The 17884-nt window shown below is 34.0% G+C and overlaps 1 protein-coding gene across 1 annotated transcript in view; it reads right to left on the bottom strand.

The window, feature by feature from the left end:
* Positions 1–17884, bottom strand: part of LOC129216819 (protein FAN-like) — a 68752-nt gene that overhangs the window by 16609 nt on the left and 34259 nt on the right. Inside the window, exons 24-30 of the mRNA XM_054851036.1 lie at positions 17380–17447; positions 17236–17303; positions 15570–15631; positions 12514–12575; positions 11075–11125; positions 7056–7191; positions 1702–1740 (exon numbers count right to left, since the gene is read on the bottom strand). Of these exons, the coding sequence (XP_054707011.1) occupies positions 1702–1740; positions 7056–7191; positions 11075–11125; positions 12514–12575; positions 15570–15631; positions 17236–17303; positions 17380–17447 (486 nt within the window). The remainder of the gene's footprint in view (positions 1–1701; positions 1741–7055; positions 7192–11074; positions 11126–12513; positions 12576–15569; positions 15632–17235; positions 17304–17379; positions 17448–17884) is intronic.

The following is a 17884-nucleotide window of genomic DNA, read 5'->3' as shown; positions in this document are numbered from 1 at the left end:
AAAATTTCACAAAAACAGTGCAAATGATAAAAAAAAAACTTTCACAAAAATAGAATGATGCAATACTTTCACAAAAATAGGTAGCGAGAAAAAAATCCTGGATTGGCCCCTGCAAATAACTAAAACCACTTATCTAAAATTGTTTTGCAGCCTTAATAATCATTTTAAGTACTAGTATAAAAACAATTATTTTTTAAACTAATAAAACAGCTTTAAACACTATTTCAATCTTTGAGTATAAGCATCATTAATTTCCCATATTTTACATGTTCCTTATGATAACATAGCAAAATTTAAGCTTGAAAGCGTTCAGTCGGGAATTGCAGAGCAAAAGATCTTCTTTGCGGAGCCGCAGAGTTTCGCCATTTTTGCAGAGCTACTCCGCAAAATGCGGAGCAGTTGGCAACCCTGCCTTATCTAAAGAACAAGCGGGACAATAAATGGTCAAACCAGTGTATTCTAGTTTATGTCAAAATATTTTTATAAATAATAGTTGAAAATGAATGAAAATTTCACAGCTATAAAAGTATAATTCTAAGTCCTAAAACCGTGAAAGTTTTTTCCATGGACTAGGACTGTAAAATCACAGCTCAACAACAATCCAAATTGAATAGAATGCTTAACCAAACCCATTAGTAGTCGTTTTTCCTAATAAAACAGTTAAATAGGCAGCAATTGAAGGAGTAAAACATGTTTTAAAATGCATTAAACAGTTGCCCTCCTTTCTCTGTTATTGAAATACAAGTTCTTAAAATCTGCTGAAGTTCTAAAAAAGTAGCCAAATTTAGTGAGTTTTGATGAGTAATGGAAGATGTCTTTTGCATACTTCAAAGATGGTTGTTCTGCACATGGAAACAGTGAAGTTGCATCACCATCCAATTTTCCCAAAGTCTTTAAATTTGGCGAATTTTTAAAACATTTCGGCAGACTTTAAGACCTTATATCTAAATAACTGTGGAACCAGAACACAAACAATTTATGCGTCAAAAAAAAAAAAAAAAAAAAAGAAAAAAAAAAACACCTGTTTCACAATTCTTTTTTCCTTGCTACCTATTTATTTATTTATTTTCATTATTACATTATTCTTATGGTTAGGCTACAAGTAAAAATTAATTTAAAATTAAAATAAGCATATCATAGATAGACAGACAAATTTTACTATTAAAAGAACATTTTATTTCCAAATATTAAATACTATGTTTGAATAAGCAGTCTTAGTACATATATTGTGCTTGCAAACATATATTGTGCTTGAAAACTATTAGTGAGCACTATCAGCACATAGTTTTCAATCACAACAAAAATGCAATCGATTGCAATGCAATGCTCTATCAAGAAAAAAAATGCAGGGTCAGTACACCAGTATATGAATAAACTAGCCGTCTTCAACAATGTCTGCTTCACAGACAGGACAAGTGCAGTTTTTTAAGCTTTATCGTGGTAAGTTTCAGCATCAGAAATCATTGTTTTCATTTATTTCCACTCTTTTCTCTTTTGCAACCTATAAGTTTTTTATTTTTTAAACAGAGTTTGGTATGTGCAGAGCTAGTATGAATGAAGATTAATGATAAAATGCAAAGTTTTCGTCACTAATTTGTTACTACATTTGAGAAAAAGTTCTTAAAAAATTCTCTTTGAGAACAGCTTTTTAACATACAAATAAAATAAACTAAATAATTTTAAGAAAAAGACGATTGTTACCTGGGCTAAAAGGGACGGCATGTATGACACCAGAGTGATCTGGAAAAACAAAGGACATAAGAAAGGACATTAATTTATTTGTTATAGGGTTAAGTCTACATACTGCAACAGAAGCTATTGCTTTGACATGCACATTCTGCAAACTAATCGAAACGTGATGCAATTATGAGAGAATTTCGATTACAGCTGTTTCACTTTCTCAGTAGATAGTTCTAATGAAATTGTGAGCAATGTAGACAGCTGAATATGGAGCCGTTAATTATGAAAAAGAAAAGAATGATGCATGTGTGCAAAACTTGTGCACGTTGTTGAACAACAGGAGTTATCTGTAAACACAATAAAAAATATTATTGCTTTCTCAAGTCTATTTCCGAACAGAAATAAAAATTAAAAAAAAATAATAATTTGAATTTTGACATCTTGAATTCAAATTATGTTTTTCGCAATCACGAGTGTGTGTATGTAGGCGTGTGTGTTTGTGTGTGGGGAGTATGTGTGTTTGTGTGTAGGGGGTAAGTGTATGTGTGTGTAGGCATGTGTGTTTGTGTCTGTGTGCAGGCATGAGTGTGTGGGTAGTTGTTTGTATGAATGTGTGTGTGGGGGGGGGTATGTGTGTGTAGGCATATGTGTTTGTGTCAGTGTGCAGGCATGAATGTGTGGGTAGTTGTGTGTATGTGTTTGTGTGTGTAGGTGCATGTGTGTGTATGTGTTTGTGTGTGTGTAGTTGTGAATGTATGCGCGTGTGTGTAGGATATGGATGCAACCTGGAGACGGTTTTCGCTATAGGAGCAGCATCGTGAGGAGCTGGTCGACGGTGATGCTGCAGAGGGTGGTGGAGGGAAAATAAAATCAAAGGACATCAAAACAGTCAAGTGAGAACAATAAGCAATCGTGATTGCTCAAAAAATTTCAGAAAAATGTATTTGACATAACTAATGCTTTAGCTTTAATAGCTCCTTATAAGTATCAATTAGTTACGACTCAGGATTCAAATATTTCTCACCAGAGCATTTTTTAACATAGGGACTACGCGACACCAATGTCGCGTAGTGAAAAAATTCTGTCGCCTAGATGATGCAAAATCAAACCACTTGGTGACATAGGAAAATCCAAGATTGGTTCACTCATTTTTGTAAACGGTTTTCAAATCTTTAAAACCTTAGGAAGCCCATCGTTTTCTTTAAAACCGCTGACTCGTACTTGCCGAAAGAAAGTTTTTTTCCTTGTGGAAAGGCCTTGCCAGTAGACGTGCCACCCAGGGTCACCTCCCACTAGGCGACAGATTAAACAATCGATTAGCACCCCACCTCATTAGCGCTTCCCTTGAGGACAGCCGATAAGCTTTTCGTGCCTGTGGCGTCTGTGAACTGGAACACTGACTTGGGACAGCAGAAGTATTTTGGTTTCAGGCCCTGGTTTGCTTATCTTTTTCCCCAACACCCATAGCTTTCTCCGATCAGTCTGCTCCCCTGAGGGAAGCAGACCAGAGCAGACTGCATCAGACAAAGCCGGGACTGGGAGAAAGCCATGCAACACCAGAGGTAACCTCGGGAAAGTTTCATTCGTCAACAATGATGAGTAGCCATTATAAACCTTTCTCGAAATCGTCCCACTCTCATTTGTAGGAATGGTTTTGAGGGAAGGCCATATCAAGGTCCTGGGCCATATAGTGAAAGGAAAGTGACACCTTGGGATATTCAGGCAAGGGGCTGTCCGCAGCGCAGCGGAGCCATTGTAGACAGCACCACATTTTTAGAAGGTGCCAGGGGCTCACTTGTGAGTCTCTGAGGTTGCACAACGCATATCTATTATTGGTGTCCATAGCAAACTTTTTCTTCCTCAAATTAGGGAAAAATCTTTCAAAAAATCGAAATACAGAAGAAAAAAATTCAACGCACTCCAAAAATGATAGGTAAGTTGTATTGCATTTTTTTGAAATGTGTTTTATTTTTACAATTTTGTGTCTTACACCTTATTTTGGTATCCCATCTAAATAATACGTTTAGACAAAAATAGCATGGAATAAATAACATATTGTCACTCTGCACACTCCTTGTGTTTGCAGTAATCCTGTAGTTTGTCATAGGGTTATTGAGCAATCACAAATAGCTTTTTATCCTCATTTCAACACAACTGATGCTGCTCTGATTTTTCAGATTTCTGTGACGCCAATTGTTTTTAATATTTATTTAGAGAGTGAAATTTTCTTCGTCATAGTTACAAATCTTCTGCGGTTTGATTTTATTCATATTTATTTCAGGCCTTAACTCAAGCAAACTTTATATTCAAAAAAAAGTTTTTTTTGTGTGTGTAAAAATTTTTTTTTTCATTAGAAAACGCCTATATAGATTAACTTAAACAGCGAAACGTCATCTAATCGTCTTTAATATTTACAGATTACTAATACTCATCTTTAAGTTTGATAAAAAATAAAAATGCATAACGTTACACACTGTAAATAATCTTTATGCTTAGTGTACTGGTGGATATCGGCCATAAAAATCTTAATCTTTATTACCAGAACCTAAATACCATTTCTTTTTTATGGATATGCCTCGTACTACCTATTGTAAAAAATAACCAGTACCACCACGGGTGCCAATTTCTGGACCATTCCCGTTCCATTTGAATAAACAACAAACCCAACGAGTAGGGTCCTATACCAATTCGTGATTGCGAACTATATAATTTTTTCACAATCACGAACTGCCACGAATTTGTCCGCTGTGTCTCGGAAACTCACAACTAGGCAGGATTATGGATCACAACAAAATAAAATACTTTTAAGAAATTGAAATAAAAAAGAAAGAAAGAAACGAAGGATTTGAAAAGTATAACCTACCCCAAAGTGCCTGAAGTGCAGCGAAGCTTTGAAAAATTCGCGTTTTTAACGCAAATAATTCCCACCATAGGTAAGTTAGAGAATTGAAAAAAATTGCATAGAGAGCAGAAAAATCTGCATTTCCCAACGATAAAAACTGTTAATATGAGCGGGTAATCCCCCCCCCCCCCCCCGTATTCGGGAATTTATGTGAGACGCTTTTTGGAGACTTCATTTCATACTATCTAGTGATGATTAAATTTTTTTTTTTGATTAATTACCTTTTATTAATGCCTTAAAATTTTGATTTGCTAAATAATTTGAAGCTATTTATCATGCATTAACAACTTTAGTTTTAATTGAAATAGTACTAATTAATATAATTAACAGCTAAAGCTTCTTATTCAGTATTCCCTCATTTTTAAAGTTCATTCCGTCTTGGACCGCCCGCCCCCTTGACAAAATTCTAGCTACTTGCTTGCGGCCCTGATCATATGTTTTAGAAATATTAACAGAACTGCAGGGCCGAATTTAGCTCCATTCCACCCCAAGGCAGATTTGAAATTTGCCACCTCCCCCCCCCCCTCCCCTAAAAGAAAAAAAAAATCTTTCACTCAAAAACACGAAAAAAAAAAAAAGGGTTCTATAAACTTAAACTGCCAAGCTTATAAGAAATGATGACGTTTTACATTCAGGGGCGCCCCATAAGGATGTCAGAGTAATCTCCCCAAAAATTCTGTGTTCCTCAAACCTCAAATTTTGCTGACGATTCGTCAAATTTGGAGATAATATTGCAACATAGAAATCGGTGGGGGAGGGTCATAGCTCAGATTGCGCCATTGAAGTTTTTTAGGGCGTGTTTGTGTTTTGACGGGTATTTTTCTCATTGGGGGGGCTCTTACTTTTGTGGGGGTCTTCACGATATTTAAGGGGGTGCAACCTTGCTCTTAGGGGGGGGGTGAGCACCCCAGTAGATTGCCTAAATTTGCAATTTGTTAAAAATTTGGGAGTAGACCTCAGAACCTCTTCAAACTCTAACCTTACCAAAGATAGTCTAGAATGCGTTTTTAAGTCTATAAATTAGAAAAATTTCCTTGGGATGGGCTTTTTCATCTCTCCTCCCCTTAACATCACCAAAAATCGTCTAAAACAGCCTTTTTAGAGCTACAATTTTACAATTTCAAACTATATCCTTGGGTGCGCTCCAAACCTCTTTTGCCCTACCATTATAAAAGATAATTAGAATGCATCTTGAAGACTGCAAATTAAAAAAAATTCTTGGTGCGGGCCCTTGAATCTCTCCTCCAAGCAACATCACGAAAAGATCGTATTAAATTGCGTTTTTAGCACTACAATTGCAAAAAAAAAAATCCGCCAGAGAACCCCTCGAACCTCTCTCTTCTGAACATTATTCGACATTATGTTTGTGTTTTTAAGGTTTCAATTTCGAAAAATGGGCGGGGGGAGGGGCTCGCACCCGAGCGCTTAATATTGCGAAAGACAGTTAAATGCATTTCAAAGATTCCAAATCAGAAAAACTGTCTTGGATGGGCCCTCAAATCTCTCCTCCCTCTAACATCATCAAAAAGAGCGTCTAAAACTGCATTATTAGAGCTACAATTTCGAAAAATAGACAAGTGAGCGCCATCAAACCTCCTCCCCTAACATTACCAAAGATCGTCTAAAATGCGTTTTTAAGACTACAAATTCGAAAATTTTGCGGGGGAGAAACCCCCGGACCCCCTTTACTTCGGTGTTAATATTATACTTACGTTAGGTTCATATCGGCTTCCTCTTAAATCAGAAGTTCCATGGAGTCACCTCAGAACAAAAAGTTCTTACAGAAATACTACTTTGAGGAGACGATATATACACACGTTTGTTGAAAAAAGAGGAAAATTATAGGGAATGTTACAGCCTTTATGATAAAGCTTGTGTCGCCTAGTAAAAATTCCTTAAAAAATGCTCTGTTTCTCACTGGCGATCTGTTGCTGAAAGTTTCATGAATTCACCCCTGATTGAAACATAAAACAGAAGAAAAAATGCTTTATAAATCTAACCTTGGGTAATTATAAAAATTTTGAAAACTTAAGAATTATATTTGTCTTTAAGATTTTTCTATATGAAAAACTGAAGGAAAAAAATTAACCATTTTGTATAAAATTGCAGAGATTAATGTATTAAGGAGAATTCAGTAATAGCTTTTATTTAATAGAAAATAAGACATGAAAAAAACGTTCGCTTCAAAGAAAGGATGTTGACTGAATTTAGTTCATACAAACAAGCTCAATGGTACAAATAAAAAATTATTACCTTAGTACAATGCAAAAAAAAAAAAAAAAAAAAACTATTTAATAAACTTTAAAAAGAACAATATTGCAAAACATTTTAGGGGTGGGAGGCAATTTTACTGTTCTCCAGAAACCATTTCTGGTTAGGCTTCTGCTCTTTTTGGTCCAAGAGTGTGCTACTGTCAAAGAAGAATAATAATTTGCGCAGATAATGCTGTGGATACAAGATAAAGGCCGCTTACAGAGATGCTGGCCCACAAGGCAGAAGGAGACCAGGTCCCAGATGTAGAGGTATCCGGTACAAGTACCAGTCACCAACAGGGTCCTTCCTTCGTTCACACTAAGGCAGAGAACGCTGGCCTCATGGTCCAACTCCGCCTGTGAATAACCAGTAAAATTTAAAATCTACACAAAGAACTCACTGACTGTTTGAATCTACATATGCATACTAGTACGTTCATTTTGTTCACTTGTATGAAAGCTTACTAATATTACAAATGCAAAAGTGACTTTGTTTTGTTTTGTTTTATGGTTTGGTTCTTTTTTTGTTACTTTTTCACGCCGTAACTGCTTAATCAACCATCAGGAAATTTTGCATACACATTATCAGGGATGCCGGAGTGACCATACGGCACTTTTCGTTCAGAAGAAAAGTATAGGTTGAAAAAAGGATTTTTATCCAGAACTGTTAAAATCAATTCTCAATTATCATCTCTTGAGTAGGAGTCATACAACATTTTTTTTTTTTTAAAGTATTATATCGTCCTTTACATAAGCCACTTTTCCTTATTATTGAGACTTGTAATGCATTTATACTTATCAATGAACTCCCAGTAGCCCTGGAATCGTACATAGAGAAAAACTTCTGATACAGAAAAGAACCCAATGCACTTATTAAAAGCGGCACCAATAATTAATTCCATAATGTGCTGTTGACATTCCAGAACTAAGAATTTCTTCATTTTTGTGTACCAGTAAAGAGGTGCTGTTGCTTTTGTCCAGGGGCGGCAAATAGGGGGGTCGAGAGGGGGCGGTCGCACCCCCAAATTTTTTGAGAGGAATGATAAAAATGAGCAAATTTAATTTATGTAAATCGCAAATCAATGTTCAAGAAAAACAATCTTGCTTGTTATCCATAATGGTTGACCATAACTCCACCCATTTCCAGACATGAGCAAGTGTTTTCCGTTTTTTAAAATATTAGAAATTCGTCAAGCTTTTACCGGCCTTTTCAGAACAGAAAAAACTGATGAGGAATCATGGTTAATGTTATCTAAAGACGTAATTTCGTCATATAGGCTAAATAGCTTGTTCTTGTGTGCTCTGTGTAACGATGGTTATGAGAGGCCCGTGCAGTGGTGTGGATGCATGATTTTCACAGAAACATGCCTTGGTACTTTACATTCATTGTTACACTCATGTTTTAAGTGTGTCTATTTAATGAGCGTTCATCACTTTATCCTGCTAGAAACACATTTCAGCTGCTCAATGCATAGTATGCTTTCATAGATACTCTTTAGAAATACATATTTTTGAAAAAAAAAAAATCTCACATCAACAAATATCATTTCTGGGGGCTCTTTAACTATACAATCACCCCCCCCCCCCTATCATGATTACTAGCTGTTAGTCAATATGTGTTTTGTTCTATACTGAGTTAATTCATGTTTAAGAAACTCGATCCCCCCCCCCCCCCCCAAATGAAATGCTGAAATACCGCCCCTGCCTTTGTCAGTATTGATGCTCCTTTCGTCAAAGTACAACCCTTTGTCAACTTACAGAGAATCATACAGAATTGCATTAACTACAACATCTTACAAAAAAAAAAAAAAAACATTAGTATATTTACAGAATATATTTCGTGGCTAATGTTGAAACAGCGTACATAAAATAGCAATTTCATAACATAATTTCTGTTAATGTCAATAGCAATCATAATTTGTGATTAGTTTGGTTCTCTGTCAATGTACTTATATTCGTTAATGATGCAAACTTCATCTGCTTTGAGCTACCTCTAAATGTTATTGAAATGCTATAAAATTTTGTCCCACTTATTTTCTAATACATTGGAAACGAATGTGTTGGAAGCAGGGTTGGAAAGTTTCTGCCGAGGCGGTTAAAACCACTGGTAAAAACCGGTTAAAACCGGCATGGCAAAAACCACTTTCTGCCACATTTGAGGCAGAAACTGGCAAAAACTTACAAAATGACAAAAAAAAATTACTGACATACAATAGAAAATGCATGAAAAAAAAATAAGTTGTTAACCCCCCCCAAAGCACACTTTAATTACAATATCATCACAGTTAAAACTTAAATGTGACATTGTTTTAACCCTGCAGTTGCCTCTTAGAAAAGGTGTTTTCTAAACTCTAAACAGTTTCTCAATTTAATGTGCACAAACAAGAAATTTTAAAATATTCTTGCTACAGAAGAGCTAGTAGAAAATGCATCAAGGAACAAGCAATGTTTGTGAAACTTTCATCTATTGCATATTTTTCTAAACTGGTCCACCATGTAGTAACTGGGGTAATGGTAAAAATTTGACTGGAAAAATAAGTTTTGAGAAATAGGGCCAATTTGTTTTATAAAGCTGTGACATAGCGACAAAATCTACATTAATATTGGCAAGTAAAATTCTGGCACTTTCTTGCAGCACAGAATAATTTCAATCACAAGCAATTTAGATGAAGTATATAAGCAAGCAAATTACAATCAGTGATGCCTCTTTAATTCTATATGTCACTCCTATTTCCTGAGCCCCCGTATTATTTCTCGTCCTTTGTTATATTAATCCAAATTTTTCGAGCATCTGCAATTGAAAAGTTCCTTTTCTGAACTAAATCAAGGGCACTAGCATAGGATTTTATTTTTTAAAATGATGAAATGAAGTTTAATTTTTTAGCTAACTTAAACAAATATCATTTAATAATTACTTTAGTTATTAAAGACGCTGTTAAGTTTTTGCCAGTTTCTGCCGGTTTTTACCGTTTATAACCAGTTTCTGCCACTGGCACGGCAAAAACTAGTTTCTGCCGGCAGAAAGCCAACCCTGGTTGGAAGGACTCAAAAATGTTTCACCTTTGCAATTTTGAACTACCTTACTAGACATTGGGGATACTTTTTGAGGTGTCAAAATACAATCACTGACAACTACAATCACACCACCGGTTGGTGAGTTGAACAATTAAACTTTCCGCCAAGTGTTTTTCACAATAGTGTTTTTAGCAAACTTAAATTGCGCTCATTTAATTTCACAGTGATGGCGTTGAAGGTGCTAATTACAAAGCTTCCCTCTTTTCTAGACTACAACTGACCCTTTAATGCTCAGTTTCAACCTTTCGCACAATGGAAGGTGCAAAACCTTAAAGGTCAGTTTTCCTCTGTGGCTATAGTTGATTGCTCAAGGTCATAGGTTCAATCACTTTTTTTTAGGATGAAAATGGATGTTTGGAAAGTAAAAGCACTGGTAATGTTTTTTGCTATATTGTGTTTTAATAATGTTGATTTTAGTATTGGTTTTAAAAATTATTGTGTAATGGCTTGTGGCAGGTTAGACTATATAATACATGAAATACATCGCCAGTTCAGTCAATTCCAGCCGAGGACTGCAGTTTCATGCTTATTAGCACTCATCAGCCCGGCATAGAAGTGACTGAGCTGGAGGTGGAAAACCTCTTAAGGAAGCCAAGAGTGCCAAACAAACTGGCAGCTAATACAGAATTAGGACTGACAGATGAGTGACCGAAACAATGGTTCGGTTCAACTCGAATATTGATGGCAAGGCAGGTATATTCAGTAAGTTACCGCCCTATAGCCAGGGCTATAGGGGGGTAACTTACTGAATATTTAGACTATATAATATTCAATGAAAATATTTTCATTACATTTTTACTGATAAATCAACATGAAAAATCTAACTTTTTCCTGGTTTGCATACTGTCTCTTGCTTTTTCAGACATTTCTCTACTTCTTTGACTCTACAGTAGGGAATGACTTTTAAAAAGCTTTTTTTTTTCTTTTTTTTTGAGCTGTAGGAGCAATTTGTACACACATATTTCATCTCATTGCTTCAAAATAACACTGTGACTCAAATAAAAAAATTTTTTTTTGCAATGACAAATTCATTGTATTAAGATCACATGATTACAAGCAAGCAAAAAGTTTCAATTAGTTCACTGACTACCAGGAGATAAAGCTATGTTTAAATTATTACTAAAATTATTACTTTCAGGAAGAAACTGCAAAAAATAATACTCACACTCAATGAGAAATTTGGGCGGGCACTTTCACCAAGCTCGTAGGACCATACCTAGAAAAAATTAGAATGTTTTAAAACATTATAAATTCTCTTTGTCTATAAAATCAGTGAGCTTGATATTGACATCATACCGAAGTAGCTTATTTTGTTTTCTTTTAAAACAAATACCAATTCTGTCAATAAGTTTTATGGATACCAGTTAAGAAAAAAATAAAAATAGATTTTCTGTTAATTCTTTCAAATTAAGTCCTCTTTACAATGGTATATCATGTACATAAATCATAAAAGTTTAGCATATCTACCTCTTTATTTTATAAAACACTTTAAGTAGATGTGGCATAAAAGCGCTGCTACTATAAACAAAAGTATTTCTATTTCACACCCACTCATAGAAATTGAAATTGATACAACTCCATCCAAATCTGGTTTTCATTAATCCATAATATAAAAACTTAATTTTCATTAATAGAAACATTTAAATTTTTATTCTTCAGTTATTTAAATGCTTCATTTTTGTAAAATGCGTTTCCCCATTTTTTAAAATATTTTTCTGAAGAAAAAAAAAGACAGTTTTTCAAGGTTCAAATATCTTATTCGAAAAATATATATAAGTTACAGTTTTGAGCTTTTTATGAGACTTTTTGCAAAACATTTATTATTTTAACACAAGAATTAATTTCCCTGTAGGCAAAATATGTGAAAAGATTTATTGTGGCTATCATTTTCAAAGAATTAAGCTGAAAATTTCAGTTTTCAAAGTCACCAAGAATAAAAAATTAATTAAAAGAACTCTTCTTGCAATAAGGAATCGAAGTGTATAAGTACACAAAGCATTAATATCAAAATGTTATAAAAATTTTGCGTACACATTATTTATAGTTTCTGAGGAAATGATATACAGAAATGAAAATGTAGCAAAGCAATGTGTCTCTTCTCTTAAAAATGCAACTTCCCTTAAAATTCAGATTTTAACACCACCCTGCCTAAATTAATGGAATATTATTCTTAAATACATAAACTATTCATTTAATCAACAAGTACATATGATTGAGTCAATGAAGGTTTTAGATGGCACTTTTGTTACCCAGAGGTGAAGTTTAGTATTTAACAAACATTTAATTGATCAGAATCTAGTATCAATCAAAAAATACAAAATTCCGTTTAAAATGTTTAAAAAATTACTATACGTTTCATATCTCACCATCCAAGATTTTTTGAAGATGATTCCTATTTTCCCCCCGTTTGCCTTTCAGTTATGAAACATAAAAATACTATTTTATTTCAAGTGGCGCCCTTTTTATTTGGGATACTTAAAGGACTTTTCAAGGAGCAGTATATTAATTTAAAGAGTTTTAAGCATTTGAAACGAAAGGGTTTCCTAAGGATTGTGTATGAACCCCACAATTGTATTAATGAACTCAGAAGATATTGATGACTACTTTTGCAGTGGAATCCATGGATGCAGTCACAAGCAGATTGTTGCTGAAGAAGACATCAGTCACTGAAATTGACAAACAAGTAATTAGTCATTAAAATTAGCAGGATGTGAGCACTTAATTTTGCATGAATGATAGAAAGAACAAATATAATCCATGAAATATGGTCATAAGAAGAAAAAAGTTTTCGTCAAGAAGCATTTCTTTAATGCGTCACTAATAATAATAGTTCATTTACAGTATGAAAAATGATAATAAATATTCTAAATGAATTTATTTGATAATCTTTAGTGTGAAAAACTCTTAAGCTAAATGTGATTTCAAGAAAAATCATTCATAAGCATTTTAAGTGTTTTAAGTTAAATAATAGTAACCTAATAAAATGCTAAGAATATTCAATTTGAAAGAATTTTCAATAAAAGGTTATAATAAAGGATCTAAAAAAGTGCACAAAAATAAAAATAAATAATAAAATAAAATATAATCCTTAAACAAATTAATAATTAAATAGAAACAAAGAAATATATCTTAATATACAAAAATCTCCTATGCGGACGTTTGTTACCATAAGGCTTTTAAACGGCTGGACCGATTTTGATCAAATTTTTTGTGTGTAATTAAGTTGTGGCAAGCATGGTTTCGAAGAGCGATGGATCGAATCGGAAACGTTTTTGTTTATTAATTAATTAATTTAAACACTGGATGGTTATATCTCCCAAATGATTAATATTTATTTCAATCTATTGTTGAGCGAGAACTGACATAAATATTTAACCCCTTGCCAAAGGACAATAAGAAAGCCAGTTCTGCTTTTTGTAATGAAATTTCGTACTGTGATATGTCAATTGAGAATAGATAAAACGTAGAGAGAGAGAAAGAGAGAAGCCTTTATTTCTCTTGAAAGCAACGATTTTAGTTCCCGTGATATATTTTGAAATAAAGTACTGGAAGGTTCAAGAAAAACATGTGTTCTGTCATTGCAGTTGAACCATGTGACCGGATCGGTGCTTTAGTTTTTCCTAACCAAATGATCAGAAAGTACCGTACCTCGCAACATTTGTTCCTCGGCTGAAATCCATCTGAGTTTTGGCATTGGCACCAATGTAAAAAATACTTTAGGGATTATCTAACTAATCAATACATTATTAAAGGAAACGATTATGTAATTTAAAGACGAAACAAATTTTATTTCCGTCCAGATAAATTACAACAGTGTAGTTCTGCACACAAAAGATCAGTTCAATGGAAGATCTTTATCTTTGGTGGAAAGAACAAATTAGGCAATATATGAAGTTTTAAAAGTTTTCGCTCAAAAGATCAGACCGCTAATCGGCCGGAGTTAGCTTCCCTCACTGATCGGATGGATTACAGTAACATGGTGGCTTGGCGACCTTGGCCATAAACAATAGAATTACGTGATCATTTGTTATTTTAAAGCTACTGTTAATGTAATTTATTGTATTTTTTGTTTATTTGCCAAAATATTTCAAATTGCAAAGAATTGTTTTCCGTTTTTAAAGAATTTTTAGTCCTTTTAGTTGAAGAATGTGTTTATTTTACATCGGGAGGGGGGGGGGGGATAGGTGATTTTCACTTATTCAGAGAACTGTTTTACATTGATCATTTTTTGAAACAATATCCTTTTGATTGTTTTATTCTTTTTCATATGGGGGATGTTGCAGAGGGATTTCCCGTTTGTTCTAGATGGGTAGTTAGTTTTTTACACTTAATATCTGAGGAAGCTTTTTATCCTCTGGGAATGGTTGAAGGAACAAACCATCAAGTATGGGAGAAAAAACAGTTAATAAAACAACTGCTCAGTGGGCATTAGATTAAATCAAGTTGTAATAAATATACGCATTCTGACACCAAGCAGCTTAAAAGTTTTCTTTTTACTTATTTTTTTCAACAAAACGGTTCAAACACTTCATAGTTTATTGAACTTTTCAATTTACAAAGTTTGAACAGAACAACCTCTGTCGGGTCCTCTAGTTAAATTATAAAACAAATAAACAAATTGAATATATGAATAAAATGAAACACAGGGCTCCCAACAGACATTTAGTTTGTCTCTATAGAAAAAAATGGGATCTCAGTTCTTACATAAAAGTTACCAAAAAGACATTTATCTTAATGTTTAAAAGTTAAAATAAGGAATCCACTAATTGACGGGGAGTAATTAGTAATCAGTTACTTTGCCCATTATTTAAATGATAGGTTAGTTTTTACTGATTGATTGGATGCAAAATTACTTTTGATTTAAATTACTTTTGACAGAACAAACACTATGCCAAATGAATGCAATATGCATAACCAGTACTGAGCTCCAGCTTTTGTTGCCTCTATTTGATTCAAAATTTACAAATTGAAAAAAATGCAATTAATAAAAAAAGGTTGTAGGTTACAGGAAAATTCAAACTGAAATTAAATTTTAAAAGTAAAAAAGGAAAAGAGACCAGATTTCGAAGAAACAGACTTTTAGGGAGTTAAAACTAAAAAAATTTAAGTGGAAAAGAGACCAGTTGGGTAGTAAGAAACAATTCCAATTTTTGCATAAATCAAAACATAGGAAAAAAGAAGACAACAATATTTATTTCCAAAGAAAGAATTTCATTGGTCATACCGTCATGGATCATGTGATTTGCTATCAACCAATAACAAAGTAAATAGATTTGAGAAATTTCAGGTCCCCTCAGAGTGAAAATCATATTTTAACATAAAAAGGCTTTTGAACATTTTTCATGTAACATAACACAATAAGTTGATAATTTCGCACATAAAATATCATTCTTATAAAAAAAATTCCTGTACATTTTCAATAGGGTTACATTTTGAACGTTAGCTCTTCTCGGATCCTCCACACTTTTGGGTTACAAGCATGAGCTCCCCCCCCCCCCTCGCTCTCCAAACACACACAAATTTCCAAAACTTGGAGCAATGCTGCACAAAGACATAAAGGACATCATCAATGTTATGACAATATCTTTACATTGATGAAGTGAAAGAATTATGTTTGATTTTAATGTAGATAAAAGAGGAAAAATTAAGAAAACATTTACCAGAATCATCGTGAGCCATGGTGGTGGCCAACAGTTTTCCGTATTCCACATTATAGAGATATCTGCAATGGATAAATATCAACATTTGAAAATTAACCGAAAACATACAGATATGTCATTGAAAATTTGTTTTGGAAAGTACGGCAATTCTTAATTCAAGGTCAAGAATGGTCAAGGTCATAAATGTTACTTGTTTAGCAAAAGTAATTTTAAGAACCCACAATGATTCATTAAGAGTAATCAGAAACTTTATTTTAACAAACATTGTCTATCTATTACCTTGAAAAAAAAACAGCTTAATAAAAGTTTTCACTGCTTCATGAACATTGTTTGGTAAACTAGCATGTTAAGAAGCAAATATCTTTCTTTCCAATGGTTAGCATGCAAGCAAAATTAATATTTGGCCAATTTTGCTTTCTTAAAATCCATGTCAACAAAATTTGTCAACATTTATTTTCAAATCAGAATTTTGGAATCATTGGAATCACAAAAAACCTCGTTTATCCAATCCCCATTTATCCAGAACTCTGGTTCATCCAGGTCAAATTTGTAGAGTTAAAAACAAAAATTAAATCCACTTAAATAATAATTTTGAATTACGACAGCAAGAACAAACTATAAGCATGCCAAAAATTTGCTTTTTACTCTGATTTAATGTACCGGCTCCTGCATAGATCACACAATAAATTGTAATCATCTAACAAGCATTATGGCATAATTGGAGTATCATTCCATCATCACTGCAGCTGAACTGAAAATAATAAAGTGCTCATGTGAAACAATCACATGTAATTTTGTTACAGATTTTCTTATTTATTTTTTTGAGCAATCACGATTGCTTATTGCTTTCACTTGACTGTTTTTAGCGTCCTATCATTTTATTTTCCCACCGCCACCCTCTGCAGCATCACCGTTGACCGGCTCCTCATGATGCTGCTCCTATAGCGAAAGCACTCTCCAGGTTGCATCCATGTCCTACACACACACGCATACATACAGAACTACGCACACACACACATATACACACGCCTACATACAGACACCTACACATACACAAAAACATACACACACATACACACAACTACCCACACATTCATGCCTGCACACAGACACAAACACATATGCCTATACACACATACCCCCCTCCCACACACACTCATGCCAGCACACAGACACAAACACACATGCCTACACATACATACACATACCTACTACACACAAACACACATACCCCCCCACACAAACACACACGCCTACATACATACACTCGTGATTGCGAAAAACATAATTTGAATTCAAGATGTCAAAATTCAAATTATTTTTTTATTTTTTTTTGCCCACTTCTCATACTACCAGGATTATCTTGACTTATGTTTATCTGGATTGTCTTAGGTCCCAGTTAGTTCGAATAAACCAGATTGCACTGTAGTACTCATTTTAAACTGAAGACTGGTCTTTCTATCGTACTTTTATTTCAATAAATTTACAGAACACTTGAGTTGATATCTAGTGAAAGAGCTTTTTGAATTGATTTAAATTTTCCAAAAGTCATCCGTCCAAAGTACTCAAATACACTCGTTTATAGTACAATAAGGAAGTGAAGCATCTTAGCAAAAGGGATTTCAGAAAGGATGATCCGAAAGAGTCCGGAACAAAGGGCACTCACACGTAGTTGTCCCAAGAGCCTACAACAACTGTCCTGTCGTCTTCCATCAATGAGCAGGAAGAGAGAGCCTGTGAGGAGAGACACAGCATGTCAGTGAGACAAGCACATAGGTCAAAGAGCACAGATGGAACGAGGAACACTTACCATGTTGTACACATTGATACTTCTCAACTGTCTCTTTTCTTCCAGGGAATACATTTTGAGCAATCCATCTACAACGAAGGGAGATTCCCTTAAGTTGAGTCACATTATAGGAACATAACTCATGCTCGCACAGTAGATACTCAATTAACCCTTATACGCATTGTGTTATCATTTGGCAACATACCCAATTTAATCATCTAAAATATTATAAGAATAAATTGTAAACCTGTAGTTGTCAGTAACCGAGAAAATAATTACTGAAGATGCTATTAAAGCAAGTTTAAATGCACCAATCTGATGGAAAGCAAAAACAGATTACTTTTTTCAGCATTTGTAAATGCAGGAAAAATGTTTAATTTAGTGTCTTGAAAATGCCAACTTCCTTTAATTCTATGATGAATCAAGTTTTACTGCTACTTGAATAGTAACGCATTTTTGTAGTTTTTATGGGTGCTTTGGGACATTTGATGTTCAACTATTTGTTGTTTTTTCAGTTAGTCTGATG

Source organism: Uloborus diversus, chromosome 2, assembly GCF_026930045.1.
Source record: "Uloborus diversus isolate 005 chromosome 2, Udiv.v.3.1, whole genome shotgun sequence".
Lineage (NCBI taxonomy): Eukaryota > Metazoa > Arthropoda > Arachnida > Araneae > Uloboridae > Uloborus > Uloborus diversus.
The sequence above is the reverse complement of the archived record's forward strand: the minus strand, read 5'-3'. Positions and strand labels throughout refer to the sequence as shown.